Below are 25,050 nucleotides of genomic sequence, written 5' to 3' on the forward strand. Positions count from 1 at the left end.
CCAGGGACAGAGATATAGAAAGCTTGCACAGCAGTGCTGCTCAACAGCAAGTGCTCAACAGTACACATTGCCACCTGCCTAGAACACTGAAAATAAGGCCAGCACATTAGAGCTCAAATGCCACAGGCCACTGAATGTCCAGCAATGAGGCTAACACCTCCCATGTTGCCTCTTTCTGGTAGTTAGTAGCTGATGAGCCCACACCCATCTGTGTTCAAGTCAGGACTTACAGGGCTACTTCAGAGAGCTGTTGCTTGGTGAGGTTGAGTGGGTGATTGAAGGCAGTGATTCCGTAAGCACTAGGGTTTTTGCCCTGCTGCAGGTTGGCCCGAAGGATGGCGTTGTTGATCACATTCAGGAAGGAGGCAATGGCATGCCAGCCCTTGTTGTTGAACCACACCTGCAAGAGATCACATCAGCATTAGAAAGACACCAGATACCTCAGCTACCCAACAGGCTCCTGAGCCCTTCAGAACATCTCTTCCTCTACTAAGAGCATGGAATTTCTTTCCACATCCTTCCAAGTAGTTTGCTCAGGGACAGAACATACAATTGGATCAATAACCAAAAGAGGCTACGCTAGCACTGACCTCCTTCTGAGCCTTAGGGCTAGAGTCCAAAGGAGAAACATATTCTGGGGAAAACCACAAGAATACAAGCTGCATTTGCTCCATTAGCCAATGCAGAGCACTCTGGTTTGCACAGTTGTCCAAGGCAAACTGCTGGGACTTTAACTAAAAATAACTCCAGGTTACCAGAGCTTCAAACAGCAGGCACAGCAGTGAGGATTGGTTAATTTACCTTCACATTATTCTTTGTATCCAGGCCTTTCATAAAACTTGACAAGCTGTTGAGAAACCGATCTCCAGAACTCCCCTGTAAACAGCAAGCAAAGAGACAGTTAATTCCCCTCTCAGAATACTTCTATTCATGTCCTGGAGTCTAGCTGGGATCACACTATGTTTTTCACAGCTCTTGACTGTTTTCATTCTATTCTGCAGCCTGTATCTGCCAAGCTGGAGGTGGTAAGAAGGCTGAGGATCCACAGCTTTCCTCCTCCCTTTCCTTTCTGCAGACCCACCAGTGAGAAAGCTCAGCCTTAGGATTCCTCTTTTTCCCAGCCAGAAGTATTAACCAGGGTTGAAGGCAACCTTCAGAGACACTGCAGCCCACAGGTAGTCTCAGAAGAAAGCAGTGGCCCAATTCTCTTCTGAGCCAAGGCAGACTCAGCACAGGAGAGCTCAACTGAGGTTTTGAAGGAAATGGTAACCATTTGTTAATTCCTTGAGACAGCCCACCCTATCCTACCACAAAACACTCACTGGTGTTTGTAAATCCCCACTGGCTTGCAACTGGTGTTGGGCCGAACTCACATGAGCAACATGCACTGTGTAAGCCTCAGCTGAGCGTGTCCCCAAGCCTTCTGCTGCTCCCAGACACCACCCTAGGAGACCCAAGCTCAGAGGCAATGGGGAGAAGCCACTGGACACAGCTAACACACACATGCTCCTCATTTTATGGCTTCCAAGTCATCTCCTAAGTAACAGGACTCTGATATTAGTACATCCTGGGTTTATGGGGGACAGCTACTCACCTGTGCTAGCTCCAAGATTTTCTTCACCTGCTTAATGGCATCAGTGACTTCATGGCTTGGAGGAAGCATGAGGGAACTGCTGGCTCCCAAGGAAAAGCCACCATACCTGAAAGTTCATTTAGAAAGTGATGCTAAGACCTGACTACCCACTGACCTCCAGAAAATGCCACTGCTCCTCCCACCCAGATGTCTCCTCTTCCTGCACTATATTCAAGGCAAGTGTCTCCACTCATACAAGAAGGCATGACTTTGACCTTCCTGCACTGCTGCTTAGCCATGATGTCTCCTACTCCTTGTTTCTGGGATTAACACCATCTTATGACTGCTCAGTGTGCTGTTCCATTTAATGAATGCAGCTAACCTCTGCTGCCACTGCAGGCAAAGCAGGACATCATGTTTCCCTTGGTTGGAAGAACAGCACCTCTCACGATGGAATATCAGTAGGCTGGTCCTGCACATCTTTTCAAGGCAATACTGCTTTCCACATAAGACAGGCATACTTTCCAGTGCTGTGAGTAGGGGTTGTCCCAGTTTATCCTTAAACATGCTCCCTCAACATTTGGCATTAAGAGTCATATAAAAAAAAACGTGCCAGGTGGGGTGGGTCTGTCCTGCTTAATGCAGTACTCAAGGGTTAGTGGACACATACAAGCTAAAGAAAAGGCAGTAACTTACCTGAACTCATTCACCCAGATCTTATTCTTTAAGCTGTAGAGAATGAAAAGAAAGCCAATATGTAACATGTGAAACAAGATGAGAAAGAGACCTACCAGGGCCACAAGTACACAGCCAGGGAAAAGAGTGCAAAAGCCTCTCACATCTGCCATATGTCCCGCCACTTCTCTTCTGTGTAATCCCTAGAGATGGTGCCCAGATTTTCCCCGTACTCTGCCTGCAAGGCTTGGGACACCCCTCTCAGAGCTGCCACAGTGTCAGTAATGAGGCAGAAAAACCACTTGCTGTGGATCAGGACAATCTGAGGAGCTGAGTGGGTCTGGGCCACTGTTGAAGAGTTTGGGTTGCCCAGGTCTATTCACCTGATCTGTGCAGCACTCAGAATAAAGCAACCAGCATCTAGTAGGGAGGGAAGGGAGAGGTTGTGTTCCATAGCTACCTTTTCCCAATGATCTGCACATAGGTCTTCACTAGGTAGTCTGATATATTGCGGCCTGTTAGATTCTGGAGGATGTCAGCAGTGTCTTGCTCTCGCTGACGTTACCGGGGAACACAGAAAAATGCCCATCAGAAAATGCAGGTGCCAAGTGAAACATACTGTGTGCAGAACTGCATGCAAGAATCACCCCAACCAGTCTGCCCTCCAGGAGCATCCCTCATGGCAGGGATGCATCACTGATCTTCCTCCTACCTGTGGAGGTGGCAGCCCGCCTGCACCAGCGGGGCACACAGGCAGCATCTTCTTGATCTTCTCATTGCTGCACTCACAAGATGGGGAAGGGTTCTCCATGCTCCAGTTGCCTTTCAAGAAGATGTCCAAGACTGAGTCTGGGACTGAAGCGGTGGTCCATTCCCTCTGTCCCACGGCGCAAGGAGTGTCTCTGCATCAGGAAAGAGGCAAGGCAAACGCAGTTTTTTAAAAAAGAAAAACTACTTAAAGGTAAGCAAAGGCCATCATAACAGACATCACAGTCCCCAGAAGAGGCAGGCTGTTTTTCAAAGTAGCCTGACCTCACTGAGACAAACAGCTCATAGCAACAGACCAGGCTCTGCAGCTTCTAACAGATCCCAGTGCTAAAGAGACTGAGGTGGGCCAAGACTGAGTAGTGCTGGACACTCCCTTCTTCTCATTCACTCATTCACATAAAGCATGCAAGTGCTTTATTTCAGTGAGTCCCAACACACGGAGTTTGAGGAGCATCTGGATGATGCTCTTAGTCATACAGTTTAGTTTTAAGTAGTCCTGTGAGGAGCAGGGAGTTGGACCCCATGATTCCTATGGGTCTCTTCCAACTTGATTGAAAAGTTTATGATTTTAAGATCATGGCTGACAGTCATTTATTGGATGACATTTCTGCCTTTGGGGCACCAGAATACTGCTCTTCCCCAGGGAAGCATCAGCAGGCAGTCTCCTCCCCGTGCCCCATGGGCAAAGTAATCCAGCTCCTGTGTCTCTTTTGCAGGATACAGCTTACTTTCCACCACTGCTCAGCACATAGGGCCCCTGGCCCCAGTCCCCCTCATCCTGTGAACATGATCTGCAGTTCCTCCAGGCTAAACACACACCATCCTGGACTTTGTATACCCCTTCTGCACTGACAGTCTGGATGTTCAGTGATTTGCCCAAGGGCACGCAGTACACCAGTAGCAGAGCTAGGAAACACCACCAATGCTGTCTGGCTCCGCACTCTTTCTGCTGGTGTTTGTAGAGGTGCTAACCTAGGTTTCTAGGGCAGCTAGAAACAGAAGATTATGGAATGGGAATAGCTACAGTCAACAACATACAGCAACATGACTAGGTCCTTTTCTGCGTTCAGCATTAAACAGTAACGTGAAGGAGAAACTGTCTCCTTTCCATCTCTGTCAATAAGGACATGTACCAAAACCTCACTCCTTCACCATACTGAGGGCTAGTAACTTTCTAAAAGGTCCTGAGCAGAAAAACTGAATTTAAGTGCAACTCTTTTGCCTTAAATCCTGCTCTGACCATGCATGCCTATCATTCCTTAAAGCTGGCTAAATCTACTGGGTGACCAGAAGCCGGGGTGGGGTTTCATGTTCCCAGCCCGTTGTTCTACTTACGGGATGGAGTGTCCCTGCATACAGCGTGTCCCAAAACCAGGCTTATCAAGAAGGGCATCCAAAAGCCTCTGAGTGCCTGCATCTTCTGGAGCATCATTGCTATGGGTACAGCAGAGAAACACCATCAGGTCAGTGCAGCAGCAGAGAAAGGCTGAGAGCACAGTGAAAGAACTCAGGAAAAGGATATAGGTGGAGATTTCCCTTTGAAGAATGCTTGACCTAGGAGCGCACACACACGCTCCTGCTCATTGTGTATAGTATTACTAGAGTCACAGCACCATTCAGAAATGGATACGGACTTGCCAGTAGTTAGAGTTGGCATTTAGAGGTCTAAAAAGAAAATAGCAGGACACTATTAAAATGTGCTTCTGAGCTAAATACAAAGCCGACATTAAGGAACTCAGTAACTCACATTTTCAGAAAAGAACGGAATTGTAGGATTTAACACCATTTCTATACCACAAGAAACATACCTAATAAAAGTGTACTGCTCATCATACATCCAGGGCTGTAACTCCAGGCTGGGATACTTCCCAAAGGGAGGAACGATCAGGCTGAACATGAGAGCAATACACACAAAGACAGCTGGCAGCACAATCTGAAATTGCAAGGAAAGATCAAGCCCATTTTAAAGCAATGTTCCCAGAGGCATCAAGAACTACACGTGAGTCACTTAGCAGATCAAAGGCCTTTGCTATTTACACTAAGGCATTGCTAGACTCCAATACAAGACCTATCCTGGCATTCAATCAGGGCACTCACTTGGGATGCAGAGTATTCAGCTTCCAAATGCTGCTCTCAAGGCCAAATTTGGATTTGAACCTCAGCTGTATCCTTGGTCTGCCAGCATACTGCAACCACTTGGTTATCACGTAACTCCTTTCACTTGCACAGGCCTCCTTTTGCTCAGATGTGCAGTGAAGACCAGTTTTGGTCATCTGTATTCCCTTAAGGTTTTCCGCCCGCCTTCAACTCTGATTATAATGCATGGTCCAGAGGTGTCCCCACTGAGGGACCTTGCACATGTCGGGTGCTCTCACCTGAGCAAAGAAGCCCTTCCGGCTTCTCTTAGCAATGAGCAGCCTCTTCCACAACAGAGCCATGAACTGCTGCTGGGTGAGCTTCCAGCCCTTCATCTGGTAGGATCCTTTCCCATCCATGCCACTGAGAAGGTCTGTCTCTCTGGATTCTGCTAGCAAGAAAAAAATGACCCTCATTCAGAAGCTCACAGAGATGTTCTCTGGACAATTCTGTGCTGGAGTCACAGGGTGACCAGCTACTCTCACTCATTTTAAAAAAAAAAAAAAAAAAAAAAAAAAAAAAAAAAAAAAGAGGGAGAGTGGTGACCAGAGATAGCAACAGAAATTCACATGAACACATTTTCTCCCTTATCTCTCTGAGCCTTGACGGGAGGATTCAGCAGGCTGTGCATACTGCACTACCCTCTACTCCTAAAGGTAAATAAACCACCACCCCTTTGGCAGTCTCAGTCTTATGATCTGCAGTATTTATAATATGAAAGAGTGTCCACAAGAAGAGAAGAGGCTTAAGCCCGAGCAATACCTGGATCTATGTCTGAATCATTAGGATCAAATGCATCATCTTCTGTAAATGGACGAAGGCAGCTCTGTCTGTCTCCAAAAACACGCCTGTTCCTTCTAGCTGGCAATGTCCCATCTGAAAACAATGCAGTTATGATTAGCTGAACTACTTCAGTTAATCTCCAATTAGCCCAGAAAAACTAAAGCAATATCGTTTTCATTTTACATGTCTTCAATTTGCAAACTGAGGAGCTGATATGGAGTGATGTCAGTGCAGGTAAAAGTAAAACCAAGACTGTCACTCTGCAAGGGTCACATGTTTTATGCACCATTTGTGTGCTACCTTAGAAGCTTCTTCCAGTGCACTGGATGCTTTTTCTTTTTCATTTAGCTATGGAAACTGCAGGCTGCTCTTGCTGTAAGAAAACTCTCACTTAATATGTCTATGACTACAAGTGCAATTTGCTAGCACTAGTTTATCAGGAAATACTGACAAGCTCTTAGAGCTGTGAGTTGCCCTCAGAAAGAGAAAGACATTTGGTCCCTGCTGCAGTCTGACCCTGTCAAGAGTTCTCCCTATTCCTCAGAGCAGACAATAGTGTCAGTCAAGTAATTCACAATACACTCAAACACCAGAAACTCTCCACTATATCAAAGAAACATGCTACCATTAAGTCAATAGAAGTTAACAGTATATAAAAAACACATACATTAAGTACACTAAGAACAGCTATTTTAGAGTATTAAAATTATTAGCACAGCAGAGCTCCAGTTCAGTCTGAAACAGGGCCTGTCACACTTTAGCATGTGTCACCATATAGTTGGACATGCTGCCACACACAAAGGTCACCCACTTGCCCAAGGCCCACTTGCCCAAGCTCAGGAATGCTTCTCATTTGATATACCCACTAAACACTTTTCCCCTGGGAGCTAAGGCCTGCACTGAGATTTCACTCTGGAAATATCAAGCCTTGGTCAGCCACAAACACCATATGAAAGAGTACCTCCCCCTGAAGTTCCCTTCAACATTGTAGGAGACAACTACACCTACCTGAGGTTTCTGCATCCACACCACTATCATCAGCCACTTTCAGGAAGATCTGAAAAGCAATTATAAATGTACTGGAAATTAGAAGGGGAGTGATATTGTGAAGACTGCTTCAGGAGATGCCAGGAGACAGCACAAGACTGACATATGCAGCACAAGAACAGAGGATATAGGGTTTATCCTCTGCATGATGGGGACACAAATTTTGTGGCTTCTCTGCTTCCAGGAACCAGTCTGTAACCACGAACCAGATGTTCCCCCTTTCCAATGTCAGTTCTCAATGCATCTCAAACACAAGACCTTTCCTATGTCTCAGATAAAGATCTGGGTACTAAATGTGGGGAATCCCATTTTCCTCCTAGTCTGACAGTGCTCATACTCCTGTTCATGCTTGAATAGGCACCTTCGTGGAGCTTGTCCCATGGACTCTCCTAAACCATTAAAAAAAATTTTAAATTGCAGATAGCAGCAAAGGCCTTCACAGCTATGGGAAGCCATTGAGGGCAACCTCAATAAGTGACAATACCATAGTTTCACTTTCCTTTGTAACTCTTACAGGAGAAAAAAAAAAGAGACACTTCACATAAACAGGGGATAAAGCACATGGCATGTCTGTGATAAAAGAAAGAAATTTGTCAGTTGGAAGACAGCCACAAAGAACAAATCCTAAAAACATCCCTGACAAGGACATACATTTAAGTCATTTCTGTACTGTACAGTCTCCAGTACTGAAATGTACGTTTTCAGTTAAGTGCAACACAAAGCATCCCTAAAAATATCTCAAACGTGTTTACACAGTCACTAGAAGCCAAACTGGGGGCCAACTTTCAGACAACAGCAAAGTGCAACTGAGTACAAAGGAACAATCTATGCCAGCCTGTGCTATATTTCAGTTTTTATTGCATGCTTCTATGAGCACACACTTAAGCAGGACAGAAGACAATCCATTTTGGAGAGGAACACAAAGCTGCCTGTTCCACAATAAATGTTTACAGTAAGAGACAAGATTCCATCTCGTTCTTTTTTCTGCCATGATTCATTTTGCTGAATTTAAGTCAAAGGAGAGCTCGCTCACCTCCTCCAGTGTGGTTTCAGAGATCCCATAGCTGGAAATGCCAAGATCAGAGAGACGGTCATCAATTTCATGGAAGAGCTCCACGAAAGCTCCCTCTTTAGCAGCCTTGTATGGCAAGACATAGGTTAATTCATGGCCAATGTCCTCCACCAGTCTGGCCTCAGGAACATGTTTTGTAATGAGATTTGAAATTGCAGAGACATCTAGAAGAAACAAAAGGAAAAGATGGTGCTTGCTTGTTGCTGCTTATTATTTGGAAAGAAAAGCTCAGTCTGAAAAACCTTGCTGGAAGGAAAGAAGGGAAAACGGGACATCTCTAGAAAGAAACTAATTTCCATGGAAAGTCTGGTTTCTTTTTACATTTAACACAAGCTCGCACGAAAGCCTGGATCCAAGCCTGGCTATTCGTTTTATTTACATTTGCAGAATTTGGGAGAGGTTTTACATGCTACTGGCAGCCCTGCAAGTCATTGATGCACAGTTCATTAGTAAGCATTACATATTGTTAACAGGCCTAGCAACTACATTAGCTTGGTTATTAAATCTCGGGACAGCTTGAACTCAAAATAGCTCACTAAAGAAAAATGCTCCAATATTTATGGATTTAAAAATGTAATCTCTGTGAATTTAGTAATTGTCCCAAGACTGTAGCTACACAGGGGCACAAGATTAAGGCAGCTGTCCAAGGTCAAAGACAGAGCAATGTCAGCACTGGGACTGAATTTTCGGTTCTTTTCCAAGTCTCACCTATTGTCAGTGTGTCACTTTCATGGTCACTGCCAAGGCCAGCGTCAGAGCTGCTCTGGGAGACACTGTCATCCTGGTCACAAAAGAGAAGACAACCATTGTTCTCTCCTGTTTAATCAAAAAGGAGCCCACCAGATGCTACAGTCTAGGTAACTCCAATCAGATGCTGCAACATGGTGGATACCGCACAGAGGAGTCAGAAAGTAATGGCAACATTATCACTGCAAAGGGCTGAAATAAGAGTAAGAGGCCACAATAATAGAAGCGAGTGTTACAAAATTGTTCACTTCATCTATTTTATATCTTCTGATCAGCTCTGGACCACTGTGATTGAAAGAAACTATAATGGAGATGTAAGTCCCATGCAATAATGTAACCAGACATGATCTGGTATAGTACCTAGAAAAGCAAGTAACACTTCATTTAAAAAGAGATTTCTCCTTGAGATATTTTACCATGTAAAATCTTAGCTTCTGCTTCCCAAAGCCTAAGATTTCCTGAAGGAAGAATGAAGATGAGCAGGAATGTTCAGCTGTACCTTTTTCAGATAGGACACTGTGCTGCTGCTGTTTCGGCAGGAGCTCAGAGAGGAATCCACATCCTTCTTGACCAGGGTCAAATAATAGCCTGTTCCCAGCTGGTTCTTCAGGAAGAGAGAAGAGCCAACACAGCAGAGCTTGCCATGAGAAATGATGGCAATCCGGTCCCCTAGAATGTCGGCCTCATCCATGTGATGTGTGGAGAGAATGATAGTGCGGCCTGAAAGAAAGCAAGGGAAGACATTGCTGGTATACCCATGTTCCCAAGCCAAAGTCACAATCATTTGAATCTTGCCATGAAGTTGGATGGGAGGCTGATGCCACAAGTCCAGGCTGCTTTGAGCAAGGCTAGCCATATGGAAAAGGCTCACAACTGCTGTCATGGGTTTATTTTCCCTGCTCTCTGCAAGCTCTTCTCATGCTCAGCAAAGACAGGTTAATTTCACATCAGCTGGTTGCACAGAGCAGAACAGGACACTGCTCCATAGCAAGGTGAACTTCGTACTTTAACTGCCCTCACAACCCAGTGAGGAACTTTGTTCACGAGCTTTGATTTGAACAAGATGAGAAAAGAGGACAGGTAAGAGGTCAGAACAACCTTGTCCTGCATGCCTTTGTTCCTTACACAGTGCAAGCCACACTAGATTTGCAAAACCACATTGTTATTTTGGGAACAGTCGTGAATCAAATGGATTTTCTTTTGCTTTCCATGACACATTCATTAGGAGTAGAAAAAAACATCACATACCTTGCCGATACTTCAGAAGCAATTCCCATATCCCTCTGCGAGAATAAGGATCCACCCCAGCTGTAGGTTCATCCAGAATGACAACCTTGGAGCCACCAACAAAGGCTAAGGCAACTGAGAGCTTCCTCTGCATGCCACCTGACAGGTACAAGAAGAAAGAGGTGTTCAGGCTGAGGCAGAGATGAGGGGAACAGCAGTAGCTGCAGCACAGTGGATAATGAGCTTTATGAGAGAAAGCAGAATTGCACACTGAGAAGACCAAGCACTGCTACTGTTTCAGGCCTTCAGAGTCCCATCACCTGGATGGTCTTCCCTCAGTGAAGTTCAACTCTCCTCCTACTACAGGAAATCACACCTTGCAAGTCCTTCCATAAGTGAATCATACAATCTCAACATTGACAGTTAGCAAGTTGCAGTTGCCAGCTTGGAGGCCTAACCATGTTCGAGGATCTGGAGCAGAGGTCTCCAGAGCTTCAGCTGCAGATACAGGTCCCCAAGAGAAACTCATCCTGTGGAAACGTGCCAGAGGCAACAGCAAGGAATTATATACTAAAATACTCTTCAATATTAAAAGCCAACCTGTGGCCATCTGCTCTCCCTTCCCAAGGTCAAATGTGCAGTCTGTGCTGACAGTTAAGTCAAAAACAAAGGAGTCTCAGTCCCTCAACTCTTTGGTAACAGACCGACAGAGGAATCCTGCAATTCATGAACAAAAGGGGAGGACACTCCAGGACACCAACTGAAGAAGCAGAAGTAGCATAAGAAATATACATACAGTTCACAAACAGCAAGAGACTGAGATTATGGTCTGAGCCACTCTCACTTAAACCCATAAAATCAATACACACTAGTCAAGCATTTGCAGAACACATATTAATATCATGATGGAAACAAGTACAAAACACTCAAGAGAAAGTGAGTGACTTGTCATGGTCATTAGACAGCATAGGATAATACAAGATTAAGTTCACTAAGATATACTGATTAGGTACTTAATAAATAGCTGATTTCCTTAAGTGTTTAGTTTTGTGGTATTTAATTAGAGGATCCAACCAAGGTCCATGATGCAGCCTCTGTGAAACCCAAGAGATTTTTTCTGGGGCTGAGGAAGCAGCTGAGAAATGTGAAAGCAACTGAACCTACCAGAGAGTTTGCTTGTCCTAGCTTTCAGTTTGTGAGGCAAACCGACATCCATTGCCATCTGCTCCATCTCCTCTTTCACCTTCTTTTCTGGCAGGCCTTTGAGCCGCGCGTAGAACCAGATGTGCTCCTCCACAGTCAGCCTAGGGAACAGGAGTAGGCTCAGGGCACAGGTGAGAGCACCATGCTGGGATTCACTTCTTGCATTTGTTTGCTCAGGAAAACATGTTTTAAGGCCAAGGTTTCAAGAAGGAGCTACAGACTGGCTGTGCTCAGCTTGGGCCTGATTTCAGGGTGTGGCTATGCAGCACTAACATACATAATCCTCTACAGGTAGTTGACCGAGTACCCCAATCATCCCAAATCACTAGGCACTGGGGAAACATTTTAGTTTAGTTAAGTTTAATAGAGTAGATTTCTTTAAAGAGAAGTGAAAGGTGAAAATATAGACTCTTGCTGACAGTTCACAGGTACATACAATCGTGCTAACAAGCATAACATACTTGTACCAATCTCACATCACCCCATTATCTCACACCATGCACATAGATAAAGATAGGACTGTCCTAGCTGAAAGTACACTACTGTCTCCTAAAGAATTCAAACACCTGTTGGGTAACACCAGCCCTGTGTCTCACAGATACTACTCACAAGTCAAACAGCACATTGTGTTGTGGACAGACACCCAGGTTCTGCCTGATGGTGCTGAGCTCAGAGCGGATATCTTTGCCCAGGATGAAGGCTGTACCCAAGGTTGGGGGGAACAAGCCAGTCAAGATGGACCTGAAGGACAAACAGAACAGATAAGCAAGTTCCACCACTAGGAAATGGCTGCTGCACATGCCAGGATGGATGAACTAAGAGTAGGTGGAAGCCCTGTGGAACCGCCACAGTCAGAAACATTTCACTAGTAGATAAAACAATCAGTTCCAATGGCTTTAACTGTGATCAAAGAACATCCACATGACTCTGCTTGAAGGAAGTATTTTTTTCCCTCTAAAAGCTTCTCATCTTTTCAGTCCCAACCTGTCTCCTTGCACTGGTAAGTCAGAATTACAAACAGCATTACAAAAAAATACTGCTAGCAGTTTAATTCAGCACAGCCTCAACCTGAGCTACCTCTAGTTTCAGCCCTTCATCTTCTGAGGCAGCTGCACTAGTGTATATTAGCAGAGCTCCACAGAAATCAGTGGAGCATCCTAGTCTGCACCAGCTTGCACACTGCAGTTGTACAGCTACCTCTGCCACATTGATAGGAACCACAGTTTTCAGAGTTACTTCTCCCACTGTCTTAAAGCATTATTTTGTTCTTACATGGTAGTGGTTTTCCCTGCTCCATTGTGTCCCAGAAAGGAGGTGATTTGTCCTTCATAGAAGTTCAGTGTAAGACCATCTACAGCAACTTTCTTGCCATCACGATAAACCTTGACCAGGTTTTGGATAGAAACACCAAGGCTCAGATGCATAGGCTCTTCCTCCTTGCAGACTGAAAGAAAACAGAGCAAAGTAGAGAGCAATATGGTAGGTTTTAATACCAGCTGTGTTGGAGTTCTAACAAACATCGCATTCCCTTAAGTCAGTGGAGATCCAAGGAGAAATAAGCTATATGAAGAATTTTCTTCCTCAGGGACAGGAACCTCCCCACAGAAGTTGTCCTTTAGCTCTTTTCCCCTCTACTGGGCTCATCGAGGAGCTAGAGGTCTCCAGTGTCACCAGGGTCAGCACAAATGGGAGGAATTCTCAACTCCATGAGGCTGGAGTACCCACCTGCACTTAAGAGGGTAAAGTACCATGGGTTTATGGGTTTTTATACACCCACCTGATCAGCATACTCAAAATGTGATAACAAAGGGATAACCAATTTCACCTTAGCCATGCCAGTCCAGCTGTTCTCGGACTCTCCTTTCAAAAAGGCAGACTATACCACTACATTGCAGAAAGAAAGGCAATATGTCTGTGTCTACTGCTTACCTTCCGAAGGCCCCTTCTGATCAAGATGAGGGTGCTGCCTGTCCTGTGGTTCCTCACCAAACCAATAGGACTTCGTAAAAGGAAAGTACCAGGGCCTAGGAATCCCATACTGGCCTAAAGAGAAAAGCATTGCATGAGCCTGCCTGAATCTATCCCTTTTCTCATACTAGCTTTCAGGACAAAAAGAGAATTACTCCATCCCTAGTAAGCCCCTAGGCCAGGCAGGACTAAGAAAAGATCTTATGTGATGAAGACACTGCCAGACTTTGGGAGTAAATGATATCTTTCCCCAAGCTTCACTTTAGGGCTAAAAGCCCTGTGCTGGAAGGTGCTCAGCAGCCACATGTGCTGCTGATACTCTCAACTCCTCCTTTGCGGCAGGGTCTGTGGACTTAGCAGTTCAGAGAAGGGAATAGCTGAGATGCAGCAACAGTAGCAACAGATGCAGCAATGCTTCTGGAAGTAGCTCAGCCATTGCCACAATGGGGCACAGCCTCTGTGCTGACAACAGTCACAGCAACAACCTTACTGTAATGCTAGTCTGATTTTCCTCCAAGACCTTTCTGCAGCTCTGCTTAAAAATGGGCCCAATTTGCACCTTGGCAAACGAGCAGGGTGAAAGGATCCATTTATAAGTGTGAAGACATGATCCTCCCTCAGAAGCAAACCTCACCTGGGAAGACAGACTCAATGTACCAGGTCATGACCCCATACAGGAAGGTGTCGAACAACATCATGACAGCAGATGTGGTGATGCTAAAGCCATCTTCTTCCAATGGGCTCTCAAAGAAGTTGTCCCACTGAACACCAACTCCTTGCTCCTCAAACAGTGCAAAGTACTCACAACCAAAGCCAAAGGCTACTGGAGACAACAGGCTCTGCAAATGTGAAACATGAACATGCATTCAGTTTTTCACAAGTACTCTTCAACTGGGCAGCTCAGCTCTAGCACAAGTGGGGACATGGTACAGGGAGATGGTACAGAAGCCTTACAGGAAAAGCCAAGTGTCCAAAAAACATCACCATATTTGCAGAAAGGAAGTGGTAGACTCAGTCTTGGTTCCAACAAGCAAGAAAGGCCTGAAGTCTGCTGGACCACCCCCCAGAATTCTTTGCTTCCCTATTTCTTTCCTTTGCTCTTTGGACCCTTAGGTGAGGGAAGAGATCACTAACAGCCACCCTCTCCAGACAGGTAAGAAGTGCTTTGCAGAGGAAAGGCAGTTGATTTCTTCAGCCTGCATATCTGGTGATACAGTATCGAGGCATACAGAGATCAAGGTGGCTTGGTCTGGCTGAACTACTTCTAATATCAAAGCCAGCCCCCTCCCAGCAGCTCCTAACAGGTTCAGTCAACCTCTTCATCAAGCCCAGTCCTAACAGCCTCTTACACTGGAAAGTCATCCTCCCATTGCCACCTCTGTCCCTTGTTATTAGTGTCCAGCTAGAGAGCTGCTGAGTGCCATACTAGTGGAGGCCCAGTACCCAGGAGAGTTTTTGCAAGACTCACCGCAAAGATCTTGAGTGAGAAGCTGATGTAGTCCTGCCAGGCCACACACAGCACATAAGGCAGGTACAGTGTGAAGTAGATAATGCCCCCACAGGCAGCTGCCAAGTTGGCCCTGGAGAATATGGTGCTGATGAGGAAGCACTGGAGGATGGTCACAACACCGAAGATCGAGAGGAAAACAAACACCACGCTAGGGTCGCTGTAAGGCAGCAGATTCCCCATCTGGCAGGAAAAAAACAGGTACACCAGGCTTTGAAAGGGCACTCTAAGATGGCTCTTGTACAAGTAGGTTTGCAGAGCTGCTGCTCAGGGGAGGCTGAGCTTGCTGGAGTTTGCACAACAGCCTTCCCAGAAGTGGTGCAGTACAAGAGGCACCTTTTCAAAAGCACTGAATCTACTACAGCCCCTCCCACTCTTTCCAGCCACTCAGCCCCGTTTTGTTCCAAAACATTGCTGGTAAACCCATACTCACAAACTACCCCTCCACAGTGTGCCAGTGCAGACCACTACTGAGCATGCTCTCAAGGCTCTAGATTCTGCTGCCATAGATCAAACTGGTCAACTCACCTTAAGGATCAGCACCAGCAGGCCTGCACTCATCAGGAGAGGGATGAGGCTGCTAATAAACCAGCTTAACCAAAGGATGCCGTTGTCAAGTCCCATAATCCTCATTGTTTCCTTCAGCCGGGCTTCTTTCTCATACACAATGCCCTTAATTATCACAGCCACTGAGTAGATCCAGGCTAGAGTCATGAAGAGAGGCATGGAGCGGCTCATTACACGCAGAAATCTGAGAGAAGGAAAGGAGCCAGGGAAACAGAGTGAGAAACATCAGTGCGACTTCAGGTACCATTCAAGGGCTAGCAGAGCACGATGATGGCTAAGGCTCCGCTGCACAAAGCAGCCCATGTGCACAGCACGAGAGGATCAGCACAGGATGAGGCTGATGGGCCTAGAGCACATCACCAGCCCATAGTGGGAGCTGGAGTCGCAACGGTCACTCAGTGGAAAAGCGAGTGCAGAGACCTGCCTTCCGTCGGGACTGCTCTCAACTGTCCTCTTTCCACTCGCCCATGCCTAGGTCTCTGCTTTTTTCTCCAGTGCTGTTTTTGCCTGTATTGAGTTTGGGGACATGGGCACATCTCAGGAATGTACTCCATATTTGAAAGTCCTGTACACACAGTCCTCCTCCTAGGAAGGACTCTGTGAGTCATTACAGATTCTAAATCCTCCATGCAAGTGTCCTAATTCCAGGGATTAGGAACACTAGGGAGACTGCTACCCAACTGATAGTAGGGCTATAAGCCATGCCTGAGAAGTGACAAGAGCCCATGCTTCCCAAGCCATGATCCTCCCGGGAGCTTTCAAAGCAGCCTGGATACATACATGTCATCCACATAACACGGATAGGGCATCTGCTGCACATAAACGCCTGTCGTCTTCTCCGTGCCTGTCTGCACTCTGATGATGGCCTGTTCCACCACATCCTGCAGGTAGGCAAAGCCTCCCCAAACATAGCGCATGTCCTCAAAGGGATCAGCACGAGGACCAGGATCCCAGTACCTGTACCGAGGGAACAAGACCTTTCCTTTAAAAATCCTCATCATTGCATCCCCCATAAAAAGTTGTTCCTAAAGCAGCATGTCAGAACTCACGCATCCTTGATCTTGTTGGTCCTTTCCACATTATCAATGTCCATGCGTATCTTGTATTTCACATGTTGAGGGAGCTCTATGCTGTTAGGAGCTACTTCAGTGAAGACTATGCCAGCCCAGAACCTCCTTTCATCCAGAAGCTCCAATGATTTGTTTATAAGCCGGACTTCTGTGGCCACAGGCTCCAGTTTGTCCAAGTTGACACACTAGACAGGGACAAATTCGGAAGCATTTATGGGATAAGTTACCAAACCAGAATGTACTTTGTTTAGATTTGGGAGGGAGAAGAAAAAAGAAAACAGTGCAATGGTAACACCGTGCCAAATAAAAGGCTGCAGTGTTCAGCTATTTTGCAATGGCTTATGGTAGCCCAGCAAGTTACTAGAGATATCATGTTTTCCTGCTTGATGGTAACGTGTCAGTCAAATATATCACTGAGAAATAGCCCAGTAAAGGTACTTTGTTGAAAAGAGGTTAGGTAGCATTGTAACATTAGCTATAGAATCCTACCCAAGCATCAGTTTCTATAGATAGTGTTATTTGCTCTGTTACCAATAAACTAGGTCTGATTCAAAGCCTCTAAAAATCAGTGGAGAGACCCGAAGGCTCTGCACCAGGCCCCTGACAGGCTAAGGTCTGCTTCTGTTTGCACCCATCTGCCAAGATGATCAAGTAACAAGTAAAACAAATTCCTTTATTCTCTATGTCTTCCTCGGCTTAAAACAGCTGCAAGCTTCACCACAGTCCCCAGCTAAAACCCCAGATCAAAATATGCGCTGTTACTCTGCTGAAGCAAGCAGCAGCTCTCAGTCACTCAGTAACAACAGGGTGGGAAACCACATGCAACGGCCAAAGCAAGAGCTTCAAGAGCAAGGCCTACAGTTAGGTTCCTGTATCTATATTTAGGCATCTGAATAAATGGTGTTTTCTAACGTGCTGTGCACTCAGCCCTACTAAAGCCTAGTCACTTACAGAAAATGGACCGAGGAACATCTGTCTTCCCTTTCCAGGAACACCCCACCACACAGTGGAGACCAAGCTGCTGCCCTCCCCCAGCTCCTTGCTCACACTAGGTAGGATCTCACCTCCATGAAGCGAGAGATGGTCTGGATAGCCCTGTCTGTCTCATTGAAGGCATCCACCCAGGTATATACAGAACCATTTGCTGTCCCAAAGTCCTCTGGATGGTTTGACAGGAAACGGGCAACGTCCTCCACTGTCCAGTTCGAAGATGGCAAGTGCAGGTCCCAGAGAGCCTTGCCTTTCAGCAGTGTCTGCAGATATTTTGTTTTCAAAGGAGAAATAGTTGTTGAGAATTGTTAGATCTTCTCTCTTCATGAAAATGAGTACTACTGGGAAAAATGCCTTTTGAAAAGGTGCAGGGAGAGTCCCTCTGCCATACCGAGAAGATCAGAATGGTGGGGTCCTTCCTCTTACCCTCCCATTGCAAAGAATGTGCCTCCCCCCAGTATACACTATGGGGTGTGCTTTGCAGGCTGGCTGGCCGCCTCCACGTCCCGCCACTCGTTTCCCAAGGAGAGGGCAGCAGAGAGCCACGCACAGCACTGCATCCCACACTGCAAATCAGGTCTTGCATCAGCAAAGCAGGGAAGAGAGAAGTGTGCCTTCAGGAGAAATGCATTTGGCTGATGGTGGTTGCCAAGCTCGGCTAACCGCTCTCAGAAAAATCTTCTGCTCCTGGCTGGGATGGATAAGGGCTGTGCCGTGGCTGGAGGCTGAACTGTAACAGTGCTGAGCAGAAATACCAGCGCCAGAGGCCAGCTGGCTTTTCTTACATATTTTCCTATTGCGCTATCAGGGCTGGCTGAAGCAGCCCTGTACAGCCATAGCTGTCCTGCTTCTCTGTTCTCTTATCTGGGATAGTGCTTTTTTCACCTGGCTTAGCTGCTAGCTTTCTGAGGACGGGCTATTGCCCTGCTACAAGTATGCACAACACCCGACACGAGTGCAGTCCAGGAAGAAGCACCTGGCATTCAAGCAAAAAACAGTCCTCTGAATAGACAATATAAGGGCAGGCAGGAGGGAAGCATTAATTGTAAAGAACACAGTTGAACTGAAGTAGGGGAGAGAACAAAACACTCTGCATAAGAGAAAAATGTAAAAATCCTAACTAATAAAACAGGAAATAGATTTTCTGCCAGAACAAAGAATGGAACAAAGAGGTGAGAAGCTTCCCAACACTCTGCTGTTACCAGCAAACCAGAAAGTAATGGGTCACACAGTTAACAAAAACAGCATTGCGAACTGGGAAAACAGCAGGCCAAGCAACGTGCAAAAGGGAAATCTGAGCAAACAGGGATCAGCTACACTGTGCTCTCTTCACATTTGATCTCCCAAGGTTGGCTCACCTCACCCTTCCCAGCAGGAAGGGCACCTTGCCAGCAGGGAAGGGGCTCAGCCTCATCATGTTCAGTGGCAACATTAAAGCTCCTTAACTCCAGGGACACATGTTGTCCTCCTTGAAGTTAGCAGCTGTGTTAGCATCAAGCTGGAAGTGCCAGAGATGGGCAAGCAAAGCACCTTCCTCTTCTTCAGCAGGAAGCAATACACCAAACATTGCACAACCCAGAAAGCTGGGAGGTGATAGCAGTCATCCAGCAGCATTGCAGCCTCTGTGGCTAACAAACAGCAAAGGATCGACTTCCCCTTGAAAGAAGCCACAAACAGGCAACTCTATGTTTCAGCCTATTCATGTACAAGTGATTGCTGCTGCACCTCTAAACTGAACAGGATGCTGCCTGAGAGCTTCCCAGGCTTTGACAGAGAAGTACTCCTGCTTTTGTGAACTCAACAGGTGATAACATACGAACCCCTGCTACTGCGCAATACAGAGGAGGAGACTAGACTGCTGGGAAGATCAAGAATTAACTACCTGAGCCAGCAGGGTTAATAAGAAGCATAAAATACAAAAGCAGAAAAGCCCAAGGCTAGCTTAAAAACAAATTTAAAAAAATGCAGCAACATTCATTTTTCAAAGGACACGACTGCAAACCAACATCCAAGCCTTGATTTTCTACCTGCACTCTCTGCAAACAGTTCAATATACTGTTGGTGGCCCTGATTCTCAAATCCCTGATGCATGGGAATGTTGAAAATTATGTCTCTGACCCTCTAGTATGTCATGTTGATAGGGAAGTGCAACAGGGAAAGTTAGAAACTATTTAGCACAGCATTACATTGGGGTGAACAAGGAATGAACTCCAAGGCTCAAAAGACCCAGGGAAGCCTCTGTATAACAGCTGCCCTACGATACTCAACCAGCTGCCTTGCAGACAGCGCAGGAAAAGTGCTTTACATCATTGTGCTTCCAAAGACATCAGCACAGGATGCAAAGATCCACCCCTCAGAGCTGCACCTGAGGGAAGGAACAGTGAACTAAGCCACTTCAGCAGATGCAGGTCTAACACCTGGCACAACGCTCCAGGGAGCCAACAGGCTAGCAGAAAGCCTGTCAAACCTGAACAAGACTCCCAGCCCCTTCTTCAGGGTCTAGAAAGCATGGCACTTTATGAAGCAATCAGCCGTAGGGTGATGTTTGCTCTTCTCCCATGAGCATCTGAGTATTACTAAATTAAGTGTACTATGCAACTCCAAATTAAGTTTTTACAAGACTTGTGCCAAATTACTGCCAGGCATCTAGGTCCAGTTCTAGCATGATAAACATTCGATTCCTATTGTACACAATGGGGTCTGAGGCCACCTGGCACCTCCCAGGATCTGATCTAGATATACGACGGCTTGCTTTGCTGCTGTCATGAGAGCACTGTTGTTGAGAAGTGCCCAGGGAGCTGAACATGTCACCAACCCAACAGGTCCCCAGTTGGCAAAAATACCCCAAGCCAGAGACTCGTATTGCATTATGGCAGCAATCGTGGAAGAAACAGCCCATTTCCCCAAAGAGGCAGATTAGAAATGGACATTAAACATGCACTGCTACTCTTTGCAGCAGGTTGTTACATGAAGGAAGGAATGCCAAGCATAATGCAAGATTGGCACAATCACAATGTGTTTCAAGAAAGGGTCCCATCCATATTATTTATCTGCACAGCTCAGCACTGAAGCACTAAAATAAATATTTCATCACTTATTGCAGAAGACTACAGTGGTGGTTCTGGCAAGGACAGCATACTGACCCGAATGAGATCCATTTCCTGACTACTTTCCATAAATGTCCAAATCTTTGGGCTTATCTCCTCCCACATCCCCCCGAGGTCACGAAACACACTCAGCTCCTGGAACGTCCTGTTCACCTGTCGGCAAAAAGGAGAGGAAGGTTATTTCCAAAAGCTGGCAGAGATCCCGTGCAGGCTAAGAGGGTGCATTGACCTGTCAAGTGAAGTACTGAGTATTGCTTATATTCAAACAGCAGCTCAGCTTCATAAGGACCAGAACAGGGAAAATTAAGTGCACTTTGAAGGAAAACAACAGTAGGGACTGTGGATGCCTGTGGCTGAGTACTGCCTTTCAAGGCTTGGTGGAGGATGACTCTGCCTTGGAGATGAAGGGAACACAGAGGCAGCCCCTCCCGATGTGCTAGAAGAATCTTGCTGAGGGAGCTCGGGGAATTAGACAGCACATTAGGCAAACCACAATCGGAAATGATTAAGAACCCACTGACTAGCCTGCAGTGGAAGAGAAGAAGGACACTTAAAGGCTTATCAAGTTCTTCCCCACTCCACATCAGAGATGCAAAGCCTGCAGACAATCAAAGAGCACCACCAGGAAAGCTTCCAGCCAAGTCTAGAAAAATAGTTCAGCCTGGCCTTTTCTCCTTGAGCCTTCCACAGCAAGTGCATGGAAATGAGAGATTTGGGAGGCTGTGCTTTGCAGGCAGTCCTTTCTAAGCTTGTGTTTGGGCCAGATTTAACACAGAGTAGCTAAGCTGCACAGACAGAGAACATACCTCACTCCACATATCAGAAGATAGGGCTAGAGTTACCTCAGCCATGACCTTCCTTATGGCTGGTGTGTCTGGAGTGTACAAGACTTTCCCAATGAGCAAGGGTTTCAAAGCCCTCCAGATAATCTTGGAAAGCGGGCTGGATTCCAGGTTCTTCATCAGCTCATTGCAGTAGGGTGCTGAGGAGGACAGGACAAGGGTGAGTAGCTGAACAGCATGGTGACAATTGTGGAAGGCATATGCCCTCTACTTGTGTGGGCTTTAAGGACAGTCACAGCTGAAAGCGCAGCATTTGTCAGACAACAAAAACCCTTCTTTAACTGCAAAGCTCTACAAAAAGCCCCTTTCAGACCAAGCTTCCATGGTCCACCCAGCAAACATGGAGCACACATGTAGCTTCCAGCATTACGAGCCACACTGCTAGTTCTGCACCATTCCCACAGCCCCGACGCATGGCACAAGCAAAATTTGTCCAGAAAAGGTCAGATTTCCAAAGGCTGCACATGACTGTGCTCCTTCTCCCCATGAAGGAGGTCCTCTGCATAGCCTTCCGTGGACAAGGCCCCTGAGAACCCCGTGCATGTTGATATCCTCACTGGCCTTAAGGGCATGTGCAGGAGGCAGCACATGCATGCCTTTCTGAAACAGCAGAAGGTATGCTGCCCCTCGGGACATGTAAGGAAGTCTGGGAAACACTAGTGATGACAACTACGAAGCAGATGGGGCCTTAGGCCACGCCAGGGTTACACTTACTTGTGGAGTTATCATAGAAGTTAGCTTCATCTTCAGTGCTGTTGCCTCCAAACAGTGCTTTGTAATTGTTATCCTCATACCAGTTAAGGGATTTAATTTTGAGCCCTCCACCTTCGGGATGGCCACACACAATGCGTGACACAGCCTGGTAGATCTGTGTAGAGGAGTCTGAGGCATTCACATTGGTTAGGAACATCACCTCTTGTCTCATATCACTCCAGCTCTTCATGCTCAGCAACTGAAGGGGTAGGTGGGAGAAAAGTGGAAGCAGGGATAGGAACAGGATTAGTGAAAGGAGAAGATCTTGCCACTCTTTTTCAAATCACATATCTGTTTTTGAACAAATGAGAATCGTCTTGAATGCAACATCAACATCAAAGACCAAGGAAAGCACAGTAGGAGAATGTAGAGGAAAGTCTCTTCTGTGCATGCACAAAGAATGTGGCCTTGCCAAGCTCTTTATTCTTAAGTTTTCTCCTCCAGTGCTGTATGCGATTCCTACCCTACATGTCCTCTCACGTGGGAGTTTCCTCTCTTCCTTGTTGCACAATGGTTCACATTCCAGTGGAGCCCCACCATCAGCTGCACTGGGGTGCACTGAGTCAGAAGACAGAGTGTAGCTCATGGGATACAGGCTGGATGAGCTACAGGCCCCAGTAGCATCACCTGGCACAACTCCACCAAGGGCAGCAAGCCTCCACTGAATTACACCAGGCAGTCAGTTTGACCTCCTCCTAAATAGGTATCTCTTATCCTTACCCCAGCACCTCCCTGCCCTGTTGCAATAACATTCTCAGAAAACTCTTGAAAACAAACCCAGCCACAGCCTAGAGCCTGATCACAGCATGAGCTGTGCACGCAGCCAGCCACAGCAAGGAGCCTTCTCCTGCCCAGCCGGCCTGACACCAGGCTCAAGGTGACAACGCACAACTGGCCAGGATGATTGGTATCTCCAGACTTATTTGTCAGGCATAAGCATCTACGTGCAATATGTCATGAAGAAAAGCACCAGGCGCTCAGCCTGAGACACTCATTGCATTAATGTTGCCATACTCAGAAGCATGGCCAAGATCACCACAACAGAAAAAGCAATGCACCTCCACAACACTGGTTTCATGCTACACTCAAACATTGCTCTCAGACTCCCTGTCTGGAGATGTAAGAACATCAGCAGAGATGTATCCATACAGACTAGAAGTCTGTTTACCTCAGTAAGCTCTGTGATGGTGACAATAGGTGGATGTTAGGAAAAAGTAAGGCAAGGGCAAGAATGTAGGATATTTCCCCCAAGTAACTTTCCAGCTTCCATTTATTTCCAGCTTAGGGAATTTCCATTTCCTAACCCTCAATGATTTTTTTCCATGGTAAACTCTTAGGAGTTTTGAGCATCCACAACTATTTAACATCCGGCACATCACTGGAAAGAATGTTCTCTCCCCTCACCTTAACTTAGCTATAGTTAACTCCATTTGGTGCCATGTTTTTTGCACTGGAAGAGACAGTGAACATTCAATCTCTCTCTTTTTTCTGGGCCACTCAACTCTATAGATCTCTGCCATATCCCCAGCTCATCTCTTTTCCAAGCTGACAAGTCCCAGCCCCAGCCTATTCCCTTGTTCCTTCTGTGAAAGCCTTTCCACTTCTAAGAGTCCTAATTGCCCTTCCCTGAGCTTTTTCCAGTTCTGCTATCCTTTCTTTGGAAAAGAACAGCCTAGAATTGTATCTCATATCAAACAGGAGGACAATCTACAGTTTTATATAATGTCACGGTAGCATCTTACAGCTGGTTCTCTATCCCTTTTAAAATATTTTCTAGCATTTGATCTGATTCCTTGACTGGTACTGTCAGGTGACATTAATTTGGATGTTCTTGCTGTGCTGCCCAGAAGAGCAACATGCACTAATAAGGGCAAGCAGAGCTGCAGAGACACCTGTTTGTAACTGCTCATCAGTTGCATCTCAGAGACAACTTTAGATGCTGTAGCCCAACTGCCCTGCTTCCAGAGACAATGGCAAGAGTTAAAGACCATCTGCCAGTTTTGCTCACCGTGTATTGGGTCTGTCACCTCTGTTTAAATAAAATGCAGATAACCAATGTCTAGGGCAGCTGGCAAAGCCAGCCAGCAACAGTGCAGAAAGCGATGGTGTGCTGGAGCAATTAAATCCAAATTCACCCAAGGAAAGCACACCCCAGAGTCTCTGGCCTTACACTGAGAGGCAAACCTTACCCTGGTTGTTCATCTGTAGCACTGTGAATGCTTTAGACATGCCAACATCTGGACAAAAATTCTTAATGCTAAACAACAGCTACTATGTGTCACACACTCAAGGAGCCTCTATTTTTAGCTGCCTGAAAACACATGACATTGATATGACGGAAGACAGCTGTGAGAACAGCTAAAGCCTGGGGATCCAGTACATGTGTCCAGAGCGACTGCTTCAAGTGTCCTTTCATTTCCTCTCTACTGCCTTTGTCTGCACCCTGGTGCCACTCAATTTGGCTCCATAGGTTTAGGGTGACTGACAGGACACCGGCACCATGAGACATGAATGAAAAAAAAAAAACGGAAAAAAAAAAGCCACACAACAGCTTTTGTTGATTACACATGCTTATGTGGCTTTTTGGATTTGATGATTCCTCACCCAAATGGCCAAGGCTGCGTTTCAGGTGTGGTAGTTCCAGTGTCCAATTCAAAGGGACCCCTTGGGGAGTTTTTGGTACCTTAGGTAAAACAGCTGATTTTTCCTCAGCAAAAAGTCAACTGCGTTAGCTAAAGTACCATAGCGACAGGAAAGGTACACAAATAGGAAGTGCAGCTAATTCCTGTAAATGTATGATGCGTTAACCCCTCACAGAGGGATTACATTAGCAAATACATTTTTACATATAATTTTAAAACAGTTTGAACAAGGAGCTTTGTTCCATCTTTGACACCAACAACTCTAAAATTGTCATCCAGAGTTGCTCTGTTCACACCCCTGGAAACAAGGGTCTCACGCGTGAAGGGTTATTGAGCTATTTATTCTCCCAGACATTTGACCTGGCTCTCTGAG

General features: G+C 46.1%; 1 protein-coding gene across 6 annotated transcripts in view; it reads right to left on the bottom strand.

The window, feature by feature from the left end:
- ABCA1 (ATP binding cassette subfamily A member 1) overlaps positions 1 to 25,050 on the bottom strand; it is a 93,309-nt gene that overhangs the window by 11,662 nt on the left and 56,597 nt on the right. For 4 of the 6 annotated variants that reach the window (XM_086770234.1, XM_086770228.1, XM_086770229.1 and 1 more), the window contains 28 exons: positions 21,997 to 22,234; positions 21,283 to 21,422; positions 20,477 to 20,593; positions 17,408 to 17,596; positions 16,323 to 16,528; positions 16,054 to 16,230; positions 15,235 to 15,457; positions 14,668 to 14,889; positions 13,834 to 14,038; positions 13,161 to 13,274; positions 12,504 to 12,675; positions 11,841 to 11,972; positions 11,193 to 11,332; positions 10,050 to 10,187; positions 9,301 to 9,521; positions 8,763 to 8,835; positions 8,016 to 8,218; positions 6,944 to 6,992; positions 5,915 to 6,028; positions 5,392 to 5,543; positions 4,825 to 4,949; positions 4,352 to 4,450; positions 2,961 to 3,150; positions 2,709 to 2,803; positions 2,270 to 2,302; positions 1,595 to 1,700; positions 802 to 876; positions 231 to 400 (listed from right to left, as the gene is read on the bottom strand). In XM_086770234.1, the coding sequence (XP_086626360.1) occupies positions 231 to 400; positions 802 to 876; positions 1,595 to 1,700; positions 2,270 to 2,302; positions 2,709 to 2,803; positions 2,961 to 3,150; positions 4,352 to 4,450; positions 4,825 to 4,949; positions 5,392 to 5,543; positions 5,915 to 6,028; positions 6,944 to 6,992; positions 8,016 to 8,218; positions 8,763 to 8,835; positions 9,301 to 9,521; positions 10,050 to 10,187; positions 11,193 to 11,332; positions 11,841 to 11,972; positions 12,504 to 12,675; positions 13,161 to 13,274; positions 13,834 to 14,038; positions 14,668 to 14,889; positions 15,235 to 15,457; positions 16,054 to 16,230; positions 16,323 to 16,528; positions 17,408 to 17,596; positions 20,477 to 20,593; positions 21,283 to 21,422; positions 21,997 to 22,234 (4,118 nt within the window). The remainder of the gene's footprint in view (positions 1 to 230; positions 401 to 801; positions 877 to 1,594; positions 1,701 to 2,269; positions 2,303 to 2,708; positions 2,804 to 2,960; positions 3,151 to 4,351; positions 4,451 to 4,824; positions 4,950 to 5,391; positions 5,544 to 5,914; positions 6,029 to 6,943; positions 6,993 to 8,015; positions 8,219 to 8,762; positions 8,836 to 9,300; positions 9,522 to 10,049; positions 10,188 to 11,192; positions 11,333 to 11,840; positions 11,973 to 12,503; positions 12,676 to 13,160; positions 13,275 to 13,833; positions 14,039 to 14,667; positions 14,890 to 15,234; positions 15,458 to 16,053; positions 16,231 to 16,322; positions 16,529 to 17,407; positions 17,597 to 20,476; positions 20,594 to 21,282; positions 21,423 to 21,996; positions 22,235 to 25,050) is intronic. The other 2 variants (XM_086770231.1, XM_086770232.1) reach the window with 2 other exon arrangements.

This window comes from Chlamydotis macqueenii, chromosome Z (genome assembly GCF_036417535.1).
Source record: "Chlamydotis macqueenii isolate bChlMac1 chromosome Z, bChlMac1.mat, whole genome shotgun sequence".
NCBI classification, from domain to species: Eukaryota; Metazoa; Chordata; class Aves; order Otidiformes; family Otididae; genus Chlamydotis; species Chlamydotis macqueenii.